Raw genomic sequence first — 16,474 nt, 5'->3', positions numbered from 1 at the left:
TGCGGGATGTCCTGTGCTGTGGACCGGTTCCGGTCAGGAGGTCAAAGTGCAGGAGTAATGATAAGCAACGACAGACTTTGTTTCTTTGAAGTAAAAATGAATCAGACTGCTTTTAACAAATGTGGGTCATGGGTGGGAATTACGCATATAGAGTCAATTCATATATTAAAGAGGCTCAATGCACCGCACCTACCGCATATGTAAGTCAAGCAGTTGTATTGCAAGTGAAGTTTGTAACAGTGTCAATATTATTCAGATTCCAGTGCTGGACAGAAGAAAGTAGATCATGGGTATGATGGTATTTCCAGGAAAAAACAACTCTGTGAATTAGAGTTGGTCTCAACCACCTTACCTACTACTTAATTTCACAAGTTATGAGCAAATTTCTACGCGTTTCAGCCTAGTCAGGCCTTTATCAAGATGCTCATTATGGTCTTTCATGAATTTAAATACACTGTGGTTCTCTGTGATTGGATCAGAGAGGGTCATGTGATTAGATGAGAGAAAGTCATGTGATTAGATGAGAGAAAGTCATATGACTGGGTTTTACCATGATTTTTCACAGTTTAATCAACATTCGTTATATGTTTATCATCTAATCACATGACTTTCTCTCATCTAATCACATGACCCTCTCTGATCCAATCACATAGAACCACAGTGTATTTAAATTCATGAAAGACCATAATGAGCATCTTGATAAAGGCCTGACTAGGCTGAAACGCGTAGAAATTTGCTCATAACTTGTGAAATTAAGTAGTAGGTAAGATGATTGAGACCAACTCTAATTCACAGAGTTGTTTTTTCCTGGAAATACCATCATACCCATGATCTACTTTCTTCTGTCCAGCACTGGAATCTGAATAATATGGACACTGTTACAAACTTCACTTGCAATACAACTGCTTGACTTACATATGCGGTAGGTGCGGTGCATTGAGCCTCTTTAATATATGAATTGACTCTATATGCGTAATTCCCACCCATGACCCACATTTGTTAAAAGCAGTCTGATTCATTTTTACTTCAAAGAAACGAAGTCTGTCGTTGCTTATCATTACTCCTGCACTTTGACCTCCTGACCGGAACCGGTCCACAGCACGGGACATCCCGCAAATACGGCTGTGAATGTGTCTTTGAAATTTAACTCACAGTCATTGGATACAAGCCAGAAGATTCTTGCAAGTTTTTCGCTGTTTTAAAAACAACGCAGAGGGAATTTTCCAAGTCATACCTGCATTCATATAAACAGCTGGATCAGACACTCTAATCACTGGCCTGATTGTGAAAGGACGGTAACATTGACTCTGTTTAAATTTTAACATTGTTACTTTGCAACATATTATTATTTTTATAGTTACTTACAGCACTACACACTGATGTTTTATATTTTATGTTGATTCTTATCCTATTTTAATTGTACTATTTTACTTTGTTACAGATGCCGGCATCGCTTATTGTAATACAATTATAAACAAATATAAACTTTTTTATTATACTCTTGTGTAATCCACATTCCTTATATAGTTCTTTACCTCTCATATGCTGTTTTGTACAGCGCGTTCCCATATCCCCTTGTTCTTTTTCTATTTTGGTTTGATGTTAGGAGGTACACTTACCTTTTGGGAACAGCATTTGAGATTTGAGCGTTGTATCTTATACCTACCCTGTTGTTTTGATTTGTTTGTTGCCTACTCTGGACAGACGAGAGGTCAAAAGGCTTCGGCAACCTCTCTTTCTTTTTGGCTAAGAAGCATAATCCGCTTAGCCTATGAGACTGCTGGACAGCAGCCTCCTGAAAGGATTACAGCTCATTCTACTAGAGCTGTGGCTTCCACTTGGGCCTTTAAAAATTAGGCTTCTGTTGAACAGATTTGCAAGGCGGCGACTTGGTCTTCGCTTCATACTTTTACAAAATTCTACAAATGTGATACTTTTGCTTCTTCGGAGGCTATTTTTGGGAGAAAGGTTTTACAGGCAGTGGTACCTTCCGTTTAAGTACCTGCCTTATCCCTCCCTCATCCGTGTACTTAAGCTTTGGTATTGGTATCCCACAAGTAATGGATGATCCGTGGACTGGATACACCTTACAAGAGAAAACACAATTTATGCTTACCTAATAAATTTATTTCTCTTGTGGTGTATCCAGTCCACGGCCCGCCCTGTCATTTTAAGACTGGTAATTTTAAAATTTAAACTACAGTCACCACTGCACCCTATGGTTTCTCCTTTCTCGGCTTGTTTTTGGTCGAATGACTGGATATGGCAGTTAGGGGAGGAGCTATATAACAGCTCTGCTGTGGATGTCCTCTTGCAACTTCCTGTTGGGAATGAGAATATCCCACAAGTAATGGATGATCCGTGGACTGGATACACCACAAGAGAAATACATTTATCAGGTAAGCATAAATTGTGTTTTTGTGATTCAGACAGAGCATACAATTTTATGTTGTGATTCAGACAGAGCATACAATTTTATGTTGTGATTCAGACAGAGCATACAATTTTATGTTGTGATTCAGACAGAGCATACAATTTTATGTTGTGATTCAGAGCATACAATTTTATGTTGTGATTCAGACAGAGCATACAATTTTATGTTGTGATTCAGACAGAGCATACAATTTTATGTTGTGATTCAGAGCATACAATTTTATGTTGTGATTCAGACAGAGCATACAATTTAAAACTATTCAAATTTACTTCTAGTATCGAATTTGCTTCATTCCCATGGTGTTCGTTTTTAAGAAATTCATAGGTAGGTGTCTGGAGCACTACCTAGCAGGAAATAGTGCTGCCATCTAGTGCTCTTGCAAAAGAGTAACATTCTTGAAAAACTGCTGCCATATAGTGCTTCAGACACGTGCACACTACTGAGCTATCATCCCTGCTTTTCAGCAAAAGATAGCAAGAGAACAAAGGAAATTTGATAATAAAATAAATTAGAAAGTTGCTCTATCTGGGGCCAATGCTCTTCAAAGATGAATATGTTCCTTTTTATGCAAGTTAAGCAAATAAAGATACTCTTAAGGTTGAATTGACAAGTCGCGTCTTTCAACTTGAATGACTTAAAGGTCTGAGTGACTTTTAGGTACATGATACTCAAAAGGTCTAAAGCCTGCTGCCTGATTATTATTATTTTATAACAAAAGCTGTTTACATATAAAGGGAAAGTAAAGTCAAAATTAAGCTTCCATGATTCAGATAGAGCATGTACATTTAAAACCACATTCCAATTCTATCCTCAAATATGCTTCATTCTCTTGGTATCCTTTGTTGAAAATAATACTTTGGTAGGCTCAGTAGCAGCATTGTACTGCTGGGAGCTAGCCAGTAATTGGTGGCTGCACATATGTCTCTTGTTATTGCTCACATGATGTGCTCATCTTGCTCCCAGTAGCGTATTGCTGCTCCTTCAACAAATGACATCAAGAAAATTAAGCAAATTTGATAATAAAGTCAATTGCAAATTATTATTTAAAATAGCATGCTCTATCTCACTGGTTTTCTAACCTGTCCTCAGGCCTCCCCCAATAGGCTAGATTTTCAGGATTACCTTGGATGAAAGCAGGTAAAATCACCATGGTTACTAATCATCTGATTATTTCACCTGTGCTTAAGTTCAGATATCCTCAAAATGTTAGGGAAGTCTGAGGACAGATTTTTTTTTCAACAAAACAAAGCAATGTAATATGTTTTGAAACATTCTGAATAAAATGGTACAAATGTGTTAAGTATCATGTTCCTTTTAAGAGTTGCTTCTCATATATTCCCTGTCTATAGTGGCTGTTAGAATTCTTCTGTCAGGGATCATTGCTGTTTTTCCTTCAGTTACACTAGTTTGTGGTTCCTTAATTTTGTCAATTCACAGCGCTGAGATTACATGAATATCAGTAATGGGGGAATAATATAAGTATCTGATCCCATGCCCATTAGTTAATTACCTTTTAGATTTCAATGCACATCTCTAAAGCTCACACAACTGCTACTTTTATTTTTTTCATGCATTTAGCTAATCCAAATGTAGGAGATTCAGATGTTACTGCATGTTGGGGATAGGGTTGCCACCTCAGCCATGTTTTCCTGGACACTTATGAATTACACATGCTGCAGGGTGTGCAGGGAGGAACGTGTATTGTGTTTCTGGACAGCACTATTCATATTCCTCCCTGCACACCCTGCAGCATGTGTAACTTATAAGTGTTCTGTATTTTAAGGGACGGGTGGCAACCCTAGTTGGGGAGCTTAAACATATTCAAACACTGCTGTGTTACATAGGCTGTAATCCGTGTTTTTTTTTTTAATGCTATAAAAAATTATCAGAAAAGGCCATTTTGGTTACAGGCAAAAAATATGGAAAGATTAAAAATACATCTTTGTCATAAGTTTCTGTCTTTCTTTAAGTGGCTGCTTTAATATTAAAGGGACGGTATACTCCTTGTAATTACAATACACCTTTGTTGTTTTAGTATAGAATAACATATTATCTTAGTCTAAACCTTTTAAAACAAACTGCAAACAAGTTGCCAAACTCCACCTACCACTTGCCTTAATTGTAGGAACCAATCAGGACTGGGGTCAGCAGACAACAAGGCTAGCCACATTCATATTAGTATAAAGTGCATTGTTTGGCAGTGCTTATATTTTAACCTCTTAATGACTGAGGTACCCTGCAGTCTAAAAGGGTTTTACAAGCGCTCAGCTTTGCCGACAGTGGTGAAAGTGTGCTAGAACTGCATGCCTCAATTCAGGAAGCATGCAGATATAGGGCGGTCTTGCCAACATCTGCAGAACCTGCGCTATTTACGGCACACGTGCGCATCTGAACGACAGCCGATGTATAGGGTACATCGGTGGTCTTTAAGGTGTTAAAGCCAATCAACGAATGATATGTTGCAAGGTTAACCTTAAGAAGGCGGTAGAGATGCTTTTTCAGTTCTGAGAATTAGAAAATATTCAGAGCTAAATTACATGAAATGGGTTGAATTAAATAATTAATATATATATTAAAAAGGTGTTTTACTATAAATACCTAAACATGTTATATTAAAATCTCAAGGTGTTTACTGTCTCTTTTATTCCAATGGTTACAAATCATTGCTTGCCTCATTTCTGTCACTCAGAATGTGAAGACAGCAATTTAATGGTAAGCACAAAATTACTCTTTACTTTCCCTTGAGGCTACTTTAGTGGTACAGAATATTCCTGTGCAAAACACATTAAGATATTGCCAATTAGAGGCTGTATTCTCTCTACTGCATGTGGTTAAAATGGGAAATTGCACAGTCCTGTAATCCATTGTTTCTCAACCACCATCCTCAAGTACCCCAACAGGTCATGTTTTCATTATAACTGAACCAGTGCACTGGTGAAATAATCAGCAGATGGGTGAGAGCAGGTTAGTAACCATGGTTACTGATCAGCTGATAACTTCACCATGCACTGGTTCAGCTATAATGAAAACCTGGCCTGTACTTGAGGACCGCGGTTGAGAAACACTGTTGTAATCTACTGGTCAGCCCATGGATACACACAGAGAGATCATGAGCAACCTTTTTTTGCACACATGCATTATATATTTAAAAGCTGGTATTTTTGCAAAAATATGATAGTTTTAAAGATTTCCGCATGTACATACTGTGTTTTACAAATAAAATAATACTTATCTTTTCAGCTTTACTTCCCCCTCCACTGATTCCTCCACCATCTGTCCACATGCCATCGCTTAATGGGTAAGTTGAACTAAATATGAGAACATGCAATCACTTCTGTATTTGTTTAGTAATCTTTGCCTATGAGCAAATGGACTTTCTAGATCTAGAGAGCTTTAATAATAGTAATACTACTGAGTAATAATGTATTGCCACTAACTTATTTCTTTATCATTAAGACCCCCAAATGCCTACAACAGCAGGCCACCTCCGCAACACAGCTTCAACCCTGCAGGTAAGTTAACATTACAACTTTTTTTTTTTTTTACTATAATAATGTATAACTATAATGATACCAATAATGTCTATAAATTATTTGATTGGCACAAGTTGACAGCAGGCATTAAGCAGAACCTTGATACAGGTAGTAGAAGAATACAGTCTGTTTTGAAATATGTATTTAGTGTATTTCAATTTTAAAGTGTGCAGTGTCACATTATATAAAAAATGCATCACTTTTACAGAAAACTGTCAAAACACAATAGTCTGGCAACGGTGTAAAATTATTCAAGATCTACATGCACTGTATGATGTTTACTCCTGATGATAAATCATCTAGTACACTCATAGTTATCTTTTAGTGTCTCTTGTTGGTTTTCAATATTTGTTATGGCCAGAGGCGTAACTAGAAACCACAGGGCCCACGGTCTGTGAGATGGTCCCCTATTACTGTATATAGTGACACTGTTTAACCCACCAGTACTGTATATAGTGAGTTAGTGACACAGTCTGTAATCTGCTGGTGAGATGGCTGGCCTGACCCTACCCGCCCCAGTACTTATAAAGTGACCACAGTTGTCTGTGATATGGTCCAGCCCCCCGTACTGTATATAGTGGTACTGTATAGTGACACTGTTTACCCCCTCCCCCCATGCTGTAGTAACAAGGTCTGTATTTTGCTGGTTCCACAAACATACACACATACATGCAGAAACACACACACAGCCACATACATACATACACACATACACACACACACACACACACACACACACACACACACACACACACACATAAACACCAATGGGTAAAACAGAAACACTAACCCCTGTAGTCAGAGACACTAGTGAGGCATCATGTCACACTCACATGATATCAGTGCAGGCAGTGGCAGGTCAACATTTTTTATTTTTTTTGAAGCTGGGCCACCACCCTCAGGGGCCCAGTCGCAGTTGCGACCTCTGCACCCCCTGTAGTTTCGTCCCTGGTTATGGTGGTTTAAATTATCTGGTTATTTACCCTAACTACCGTGTGTTTTTTTTTTTCTGTGTGTTTTTTTAATTGTTATAATAGTTGTATTCCACTGAATCTTTTTAAATATAAAGATGCTTTATTTTATGTACAAGACCTGTTTAGCGTATTTGCTATTTAAACTATGCCATTTGAAAAAAAGATTTAAAGGAATAGTCTAGTCAAAATTAAACTTTTATGATTTAGATAGAGCATGCAATTTTTTTTTTTAAATTTTGTATTTATAGCCAGCAGAGCATACAGAGAAACAAAAAATCATATGTTGTGCCACGCAGGGCTAATAAGAAAGAATACATACATCCTGTATTTGCAAGAAAAACAGAAGAAAAAAAAAAGTAAAAGAAATATTTATCATTGCTACCAACATTTTACTAAGTTAAGTTGTGTGTTCTGCTGGGAAGGTTTTTTATTTTTTCCTTTCTCCCCTCCTACAAGGCAATTTTTCACGGGCAATCTGCCCTTCATGACATTTCGTACAGTCGGGGAAAATATAACATATAAGAACAATAAGACAAACATACACAAACAAAAAAAAAAAAAGTGGGAGCTAATCATCTTGATGGAGGGAAAAAAACAAAGGAGAAAGGTATTAGAAGCTCACTCCCCTCCCTCCCTAGTTACCAAATACCAAGGAGAACTATTTCTTAGTTTTTAAATGGAAAGATCAGATAATCGATTTCCCTTTCGTGAAATGTTTTTATGAACGCTGCCCATTTGCTAAAAAAGTTTTTTATATCCGTTTCCTTGTCAATGTTTGTGTCTTTTTGTTCTAGTACGCACTGTTTTTTTAAATAATTCTTGACTTCAGTGATCGTCGGCAGTGTTCTCATTTTCCACTTTTTACAGATCAGGTATCTAGAGGCTAGGATAGAGAGATTTATTAACTTTTCATTATTTTGATAGATATCTTCTCTATTTAAGCATAATATGATTTGGTATAGTGATAAAGTAAGTGTTTCAGCTTTTAAAGCAGTTTTAAGCCAGTGTTCTAGTTTGCTCCAGAAGTTTCTAATTTTGGGACAATGCCAGAACATATGAGTGAGATCAGCTGCCGGATAAGAACATTTAGGGCATTTGTTGAAATCATGGTTATGCACTCTGAAGCCTTTCTCCGGAGTGAAATAGGCCCTGTGGAGAAGTCTAGTATGTGCCTCTCGCCACGTAGCCGACAAAGTGGTCAATGTCACTTTATTAATTGATAACTGAAGAGTTTTAGTATTAATGTTACTCTGAGGTATTAAGGAAGACCATATCACTGCCATCTTATCTAAAGTAGAAGCGTTCTTTTTACCATTAAGTATGTGATAACATGGGGTTACAGACATATAGCCATTTTTATTTAAAATTAGCCAGTTTTCAAGCTTACCTAGCGCCCATTGCCATCCTGCTTCTTTAACTAAGTCGGCGATAAAGTGTCTTATTTGTAGATACGCGAAAAAGTCTTTATTATCAAGATTAAATTCGCTCTTCAGTTCTTCAAAGGTCTTAACACATTGTCTGTCACTGTTAATCAGACACCTTATCTTGTTAAGATCTTTACTGTGCCAACAATTGAAAACTGTGGAATTTATACCTGCCGGAAATTGCGGATTCCCTATCAGGGGGAGGTAATTTGAAACAGTATTAGTAATTGCTAGGAACTTAGTTATCTTCCACCAGGCCTTGATAGGATTATATATCGTTTTAAGATTCTTTATCTTTATTGGGAGTTTCTTTGGTAAACAGTGTATCATAGCTAGTGGGAGATATGGTTCACAGACGTTAGATTCTAATTCATTATTAAGAACATAGTTCTTGGTAAAAATCCAGTCCATTATGATACGGGCTAGGAAGCTAAGGTTGTAGAGTCTAACATCTGGAACTGCTAATCCTCCCTTTTGGTGCAGTAAGTTTGGCAAGATATATTTTAGATCTTTTTCCCTGCCAGAGAAATTGCCTAAGCCAGGTATTAATAGATCGATTATCTTTCTCCAACAAAATTAGCGGAACATTCTGCAGAATGTAAAGAAGTTTAGGGAGAAGAATCATTTTAAATAATTCTGATCGGCCAGAGGTAGATAATGGTAGATGCTGCCAATCTTTTAATTTCTCCTTGATATTGGTTAGTATAGGAGTTATATTAAATTTATATAGATTTTTTAAATCAGTTGGTATATGTATGCCCAGATATTTAAAAGATTCAGAGACCACACTAAATGGGGTATTTGAAATAGAACTGTTATTTCTTCTCAACCAAAAAATTTCAGATTTAGATTTGTTAACTTTGTAACCTGAAAAAGAGCCAAAGTGATCTGTTATTTGAAGGAGCCTTGGTATGTTAAGTTTTGTGTTAGACAGGTAAATTAGTAGATCGTCCGCGTACAGTCCAATTTTTATCTCAAAATTCCGAATTTTTATACCGTCAAGAGATTCCCTTATCATGATTGCTAAGGGTTCAATCGCTATGTCAAAGAGAAGCGGAGAGAAAGGGCATCCCTGACATGTTCCTCTGTCTATTCTGATCAGGGAAGAAATGGCATCGTTTACTATCAATTGTGTGTGGGACTGTGTATGTAAATTTACTAAGAAATCAGAAAACTTTCCTTTAATCCCGAATTTTGATAGAGATGATGTTATATGATTAAAAATTACCGAATCGAATGCTTTTTCAGCATCGATTGACAAGATAGCTAAATCTGGGGTGCCCACTCTCTCCGCCTCAGAGGAAGGAAGATTCTGGACGTAGTCCATTGTAACCAGAAGTTCTCTAATTTTTGCCGCCGAGTTTTGTTTATTGAGAAAGCCAGCTTGATCTGTATGAATGATTCTCATTAAGATAGATTGCAGCCTATTTGCTAATATAGCGGTCATGATTTTATAGTCGGAATTTAGGAGAGCAATTGGCCTGTATGACTCTTTTTGTGATGGATCTTTCCCTCCTTTTAAGATCAAGGTCGTAAATGAAGAAGAAAAGGAGGGGAGAACCGGCCTATTATTAATATATACCTCATTGTAAAGATTATTCAGATAGGGTGTTATATCAGCTGATAGAATTTTGTAAAATTCATTTGGAAGCCCATCTGGACCTGGTGCTTTGTTCAGGGAAAGATTAGTGATTACTTTCTCTATTTCTTCTTTTAAGATAGGAGAATTGAGAGTACAGCCTCAGCATACAATATTTATAAGGAATGTAACAAAGCATGCAAAAAAGCAATCAAATTAGCCAAAATTGAAAATGAAAAATTAATTGCTAAGGATTCTAAGTCTAACCCTAAAAGGTTCTTTAAGTACATAAATAGCAAAAAATCTAAGAAGGATAATATAGGTACATTAAAATGCGTGGAGGGTAGCATGATAAATAATGACAGGGAGAAGGCTGAGGTACTAAACCAGTTTTTTTCTTCAGTATACACAAGAGAGGAACCATTGAATGATACTTTTGAACATAATAGAACATGCCAGTCCATACCACTAACTGGGTTTTGTTTAGAGGATATCAGGAAAAAACTGGAAAATATTAAGGTAAATAAAACTCCAGGCCCAGATGGAATACACCCAAGGGTGTTAAGGGAACTTAGCACTGTTATAGACAAACCTTTACTCTTAATTTTTCAAGACTCATTATCCTCAGGCATGGTACCCCAGGATTGGCGTAAAGCTGATGTGGTGCCACTCTTCAAAAAGGGAAGCAGGGATGATCCAGGAAGCTATAGACCAGTTAGTCTGACATCAATAGTGGGGAAGATATTTGAAGGGATTATAAGGGATTATATTGATGAGCATATTCGGGTAAACAAGATTATGAGTTCTAATCAGCATGGCTTTAGGAGAAATAGATCATGTCAAACTAATCTAATTAGATTCTACAAGGAAGTAAGTAAAAATATAGATAAAGGGCAATCAGTGGATGTGATATACTTAGATTTTGCAAAGGCATTTGATACAGTGCCACATGAGAGATTAATGCACAAAATTAAGGGACTGGGAATAGCTGAAAATGTTAGCTCATGGATAAATAACTGGATAAAAGATAGGGAGCAACGAGTAGTAGTAAATGGATCATACTCAGATTGGACAAAGGTAATCAGTGGCGTCCCCCAGGGATCAGTACTGGGCCCTGTTCTTTTTAATATTTTTATAAATGACTTGGAGCAAGGATTAAATAGCGACATCTCTATTTTTGCAGATTATACTAAGTTAAGTAAGGTCATAAGGTCAGAGCAGGACGAACTGTCTTTACAAAGGGATTAGCTAAAATTAGAACTATGGGCAAGTGAATGGAAAATGAGATTTAATACGGAAAAATGCAAGGTTCTACATTTTGGAAGTAAAAATAAGCAGGCTACGTATTTTTTAAATGGGACAAGACTTAGCCAAACACAGGAGGAAAGGGATTTGGGAGTAGTAATAGATAACAAGCTAAAGATGGGTGCACAATGCAGGGCAGCGGCTTCAAAGGCTAATAAAATACTAGCATGTATTAAAAGAGGCATTGATTCAAGGGAGGAAAGCATAATTCTGTCATTATATAAAGCCCTGGTAAGACCTCACCTTGAGTTTGGAGTGCAGTTCTGGGGACCAATTGCTAAAAAAGATATTGCAGAACTAGAAAAAGTTCAGAGAAGGGCCACAAAGCTAATAAGGGGATTGGAGAAATTAACCTATGAGGAGAGGCTAGCCAAACTGGGTCTGTTTTCTTTAGAAAAAAGGCGCTTGAGAGGTGACATGATTACTTTATATAAATATATTCAAGGCCCATATACAGAGATGGCAGAAGCTCTCTTTATTCCAAGAAAATTGTTTCTGACAAGAGGTCATAATTTAAGGTTGGAGGAAAGGAGATTTAATCTCCTGCAACGGAAACGTTTTTTTCACTGTGAGAGCAATAAAATTGTGGAACTCATTACCAAAGGAGGTAGTGAATGCCAATACCATAGATACATTTAAAAATAGTCTGGATAAGTTTCTGCATACAAACAAAATTCATGGATATGATTGCTAGTATTAAATGGGTCACATTTTAATGGGGTTATTTAAGCTTAACTGGAGCTTTTTGTAAGTATTTTAGATTTGTATAGGTTGAACTCGATGGACTTCAGTCTTTTTTTTCAACCTTATCTACTATGTTACTATGTATGTTCAGTCGTAGCTGTAGGATAAGTAATTTTGCTCCAGAACTCTGATGCTTGGACGATATCGTATCCTCTACATGTATAAATATTACGATAATATTGAGTGAATACATCTAGTATTTCTTCTGGTTTCATTATCTGCTTCCCCTGATGAGATAGTCTTTCTATCGATGGTTTTTTTCCTTAGTTTTTAACCATTTTGGCTAACATTTTTCCAGATTTGTTGCCAAATCTGTATAATTTAGCCTGGAACCTAATTTCTCTATTGGCTTCTTGAGTCATTAGGAAAGTATCTCTAATAGATTTAGCGCGGACATATTTTGCCCAATTTTGGGGAGTTTTCATAAGCAAAAAGTGGTTATATGAATTAACCAGACGATTGCTAATTTCCCTCTCCTTTAACTTTATCTTTTTAGCTAATTTGGCAGTATAGGCGATGATTTCTCCTCTAATTACAGCCTTTGCCGTTTCCCAAAATATATCTGGGCGCTGTATATATTCTTTGGTAAAGTTAAGATATTCAGTGAATTTGTCTTTGATCCAGTTTTTAAATTTTAGATCTGGAGTTAGATGATAGGGCAAAAAGAATCGTGATAATTTAGGTTTGGAGTGATCAAGATAAAGTTCAAGAGACATAGGACCGTGATCAGATAAAAGAATTGGCATTATATCCGCTTTTACTTTTGTTATAGGTATATGTTGATCTATTAGAAATAGATCAATCCTAGAAAGGGTTTTATGCGCTTTTGATAAGCAGGTGTAATCTTGTATGTCAGGATTCTGAGCTCTCCAAATATCACGTAAAATTAAATTATGCTTAATTTGATTAACTATTTTGGAGTCTAAGTTATCTTTTTTCTGTTTTAAGTGTTTAGCGTTATTTCTAAGTCTATCTAGAGGGCAACTTGGTGCCATATTAAAATCACCTCCTAAGATCAAGTGTCCTTCACTAATTAAAAGAAGTTTTGACTGGATCATATTCCAGAATTCAGGATCAGTGTTATTTGGTCGATATATATTACAGAGTGTATAAGTTGTGTGTGAAACTTTAATTTTTACCAATATGTATCTCCCTTCAGAGTCAGCCTCAGAGTGCAAAACCATCACCCCAGGTCTTTTCCCAATCAGTATGGCCACGCCTCTCTTTTTCCCAATACTTGGTGCTGCAAAGACTTCTCTAATCCATTGTGTCTTCAATTTTAAAGATTCTTCTAAATTTAGATGGGTTTCCTGTAAAAAGCCGATATCAGCTTTAGTCTTTCGGAGGTGGGTGAGTATCGCTTTCCGTTTGATGGGAGTGGAAATACCTCCTACATTCCAGGACACTAATTTTAAATTATTGGTCAGTTGCATCATTTACGCGAGGGAGAGGGAGGGGAGAGAGAAAAAGAACAAACAAGGTAGAAGAAACAAAAAAAAAAAAAAAGGGGGGGGGAAGAAGGGAAGGGAAAAAGGGGACACAAGGCCTAATTCCTCATTATACAGCAGAATCATTTCTTAGTGAGCTTATGCGCTTAGGGTCTTCAGAAAGTTTTCAGCCAATTGAACTTTCTCAAATATATGTGTTTTATCATTAGCTACAACTTTTAATTTAAAGGGATATATTATAGTGGCACGGTGGCCTATCTGTATGAACTTGGTACAAATCGGGGCCAGCTCTCTTCTCTTAGTAGCTGTATAGGCCGAGAAGTCTTGAAAAATTAAGATTCTGGCCTTGTCTATGAGAATTGGCTGATTTTTTCTGAAATATTGTAGTATCATATTTTTGTCCTGAAAATTAAGTAGCCTTGCAATCACTGGTCTGGGGCGGTTGTCATTTTTATTATGTAAATGAGGGGTGCCAAGTCTATGAGCTCTCTTTACCAAAATTGGGTGGTAAGTTAAAGGAATACCAAGAGCCTTTGTAAGCGTGTCAGATATACAAGAACATAGATCATCGTATTACTTGTCCTCTGGGAGGCCTATTATTCGTATATTATTTCTTCTGGATCGATTCTCCAGATCTTCCAATTTATCAAATATTTTTTGAGTATTATTACTTAAGGTTTCTATTTTAGAGCTGTGCCCTAATGTTAGATCTTCTAGATCTGACACACGCTGTTCTACTTCCTGTAGTCTATTGGAGAATTGTCTGATCTCTTGTGTTAGTGAGGAGATGTCTTGTTTAATCTCTGCCCGAAGGGCATCGAATTTAGGTGTAAGAGCTTCAGTAATGCTTCCAACCAAATTTTGAAAATTGAAAGACTCTGGGTTAGGCGCTGCATGGAGCGAGGTTGATTGCGGTTCAGTAATTAAATCCTGAGTGTTTTTAGATTTCCTGTCCCTGTGTCTAGCTGCCATAATCGGTGATGGTGCTTTAGGTACAGTGGAAATAAATTTATCCATAGACCACGTGTTTATTATACTAGTGAGGGAGAGGTGATTGTGAAAAGACGTTTACTGTGTAGGTACGTTATTCTCATGTGTTGTTTAAAAATAAAGGAATGTGAGGAAGTGTTGGTGTGAAAGAATGTGAGGAAAAATTATACTCCAAGGGGATAGTGGTGAAGGGAGTTTAAGTTAGCCTAAACTGGCTAGTGTAGGTTTGGTAAGGGTGTGGGTTTACTCTAGTTATCGGTATAAGTGTTCAATTTGAATTTATTCAAAATTATGGCAGAGGCTCAGTTACAGGAGGTTAATACCAATTTAAATACCAAAAAACATAAATTTTTTCAGGAATATTTAACTCTTGATGATCAGGACAGCAGACATCTATTTATTATATTAAATGTATGAGCAGAGAACGTTAGGTGACTGTTCTCTTTATCTCTTTCTCGTAAGATGAAAGTTTTCAAATTTAATAAAGAATGGGGGTGGGGGTTAACGTTTCCAGATATTTAATCTTATGAAATCTACCGTAAATACAGGGAGTGCAGAATTATTAGGCAAATTAGTATTTTGACCACATCATCCTCTTTATGCATGTTGTCTTACTCCAAGCTGTATAGGCTCGAAAGCCTACTACCAATTAAGCATATTAGGTGATGTGCATCTCTGTAATGAGAAGGGGTGTGGTCTAATGACATCAACACCCTATATCAGGTGTGCATAATTATTAGGCAACTTCCTTTCCTTTGGCAAAATGGGTCAAAAGAAGGAGTTGACAGGCTCAGAAAAGTCAAAAATAGTGAGATATCTTGCAGAGGGATGCAGCACTCTTAAAATTGCAAAGCTTCTGAAGCGTGATCATCGAACAATCAAGCGTTTCATTCAAAATAGTCAACAGGGTCGCAAGAAGCGTGTGGAAAAACCAAGGCGCAAAATAACTGCCCATGAACTGAGAAAAGTCAAGCGTGCAGCTGCCAAGATGCCACCAGTTTGGCCATATTTCAGAGCTGCAACATCACTGGAGTGCCCAAAAGCACAAGGTGTGCAATACTCAGAGACATGGCCAAGGTAAGAAAGGCTGAAAGACGACCACCACTGAACAAGACACACAAGCTGAAACATCAAGACTGGGCCAAGAAATATCTCAAGACTGATTTTTCTAAGGTTTTATGGACTGATGAAATGAGAGTGAGTCTTGATGGGCCAAATGGATGGGCCCGTGGCTGGATTGGTAAAGGGCAGAGAGCTCCAGTCCGACTCAGACGCCAGCAAGGTGGAGGTGGAGTATTGGTTTGGGCTGGTATTATCAAAGATGAGCTTGTGGGGCCTTTTCGGGTTGAGGATGGAGTCAAGCTCAACTCCCAGTCCTACTGCCAGTTTCTGGAAGACACCTTCTTCAAGCAGTGGTACAGGAAGAAGTCTGCATCCTTCAAGAAAAACATGATTTTCATGCAGGACAATGCTCCATCACACGCGTCCAAGTACGCCACAGCGTGGCTGGCAAGAAAGGGTATAAAAGAAGAAAATCTAATGACATGGCCTCCTTGTTCACCTGATCTGAACCCCATTGAGAACCTGTGGTCCATCATCAAATGTGAGATTTACAAGGAGGGAAAACAGTACACCTCTCTGAACAGTGTCTGGGAGGCTGTGGTTGCTGCTGCACGCAATGTTGATGGTGAACAGATCAAAACACTGACAGAATCCATGGATGGCAGGCTTTTGAGTGTCCTTGCAAAGAAAGGTGGCTATATTGGTCACTGATTTGTTTTTGTTTTGTTTTTGAATGTCAGAAATGTATATTTGTGAATGTTGAGATGTTATATTGGTTTCACTGGTAAAAATAAATAATTGAAATGGGTATATATTTGTTTTTTGTTAAGTTGCCTAATAATTATGCACAGTAATAGTCACCTGCACACACAGATATCCCCCTAAAATAGCTATAACTAAAAACAAACTAAAAACTACTTCCAAAACTATTCAGCTTTGATATTAATGCGTTTTTTGGGTTCATTGAGAACATGGTTGTTG

The 16,474-nt window shown here is 37.3% G+C and overlaps 1 protein-coding gene across 1 annotated transcript in view; it reads left to right on the top strand.

Annotated features, from left to right (window-relative positions):
* Positions 1-16,474, top strand: part of LOC128639521 (pre-mRNA 3'-end-processing factor FIP1-like) — a 160,245-nt gene that overhangs the window by 37,551 nt on the left and 106,220 nt on the right. Inside the window, exons 3-4 of the mRNA XM_053691664.1 lie at positions 5,675-5,732; positions 5,891-5,946. Coding sequence (XP_053547639.1) covers positions 5,675-5,732; positions 5,891-5,946 — 114 coding nt within the window. The remainder of the gene's footprint in view (positions 1-5,674; positions 5,733-5,890; positions 5,947-16,474) is intronic.

This window comes from Bombina bombina, chromosome 1 (genome assembly GCF_027579735.1).
Source record: "Bombina bombina isolate aBomBom1 chromosome 1, aBomBom1.pri, whole genome shotgun sequence".
Taxonomy (NCBI): domain Eukaryota; kingdom Metazoa; phylum Chordata; class Amphibia; order Anura; family Bombinatoridae; genus Bombina; species Bombina bombina.
This window is presented reverse-complemented; position numbering and strand designations above follow the sequence as displayed.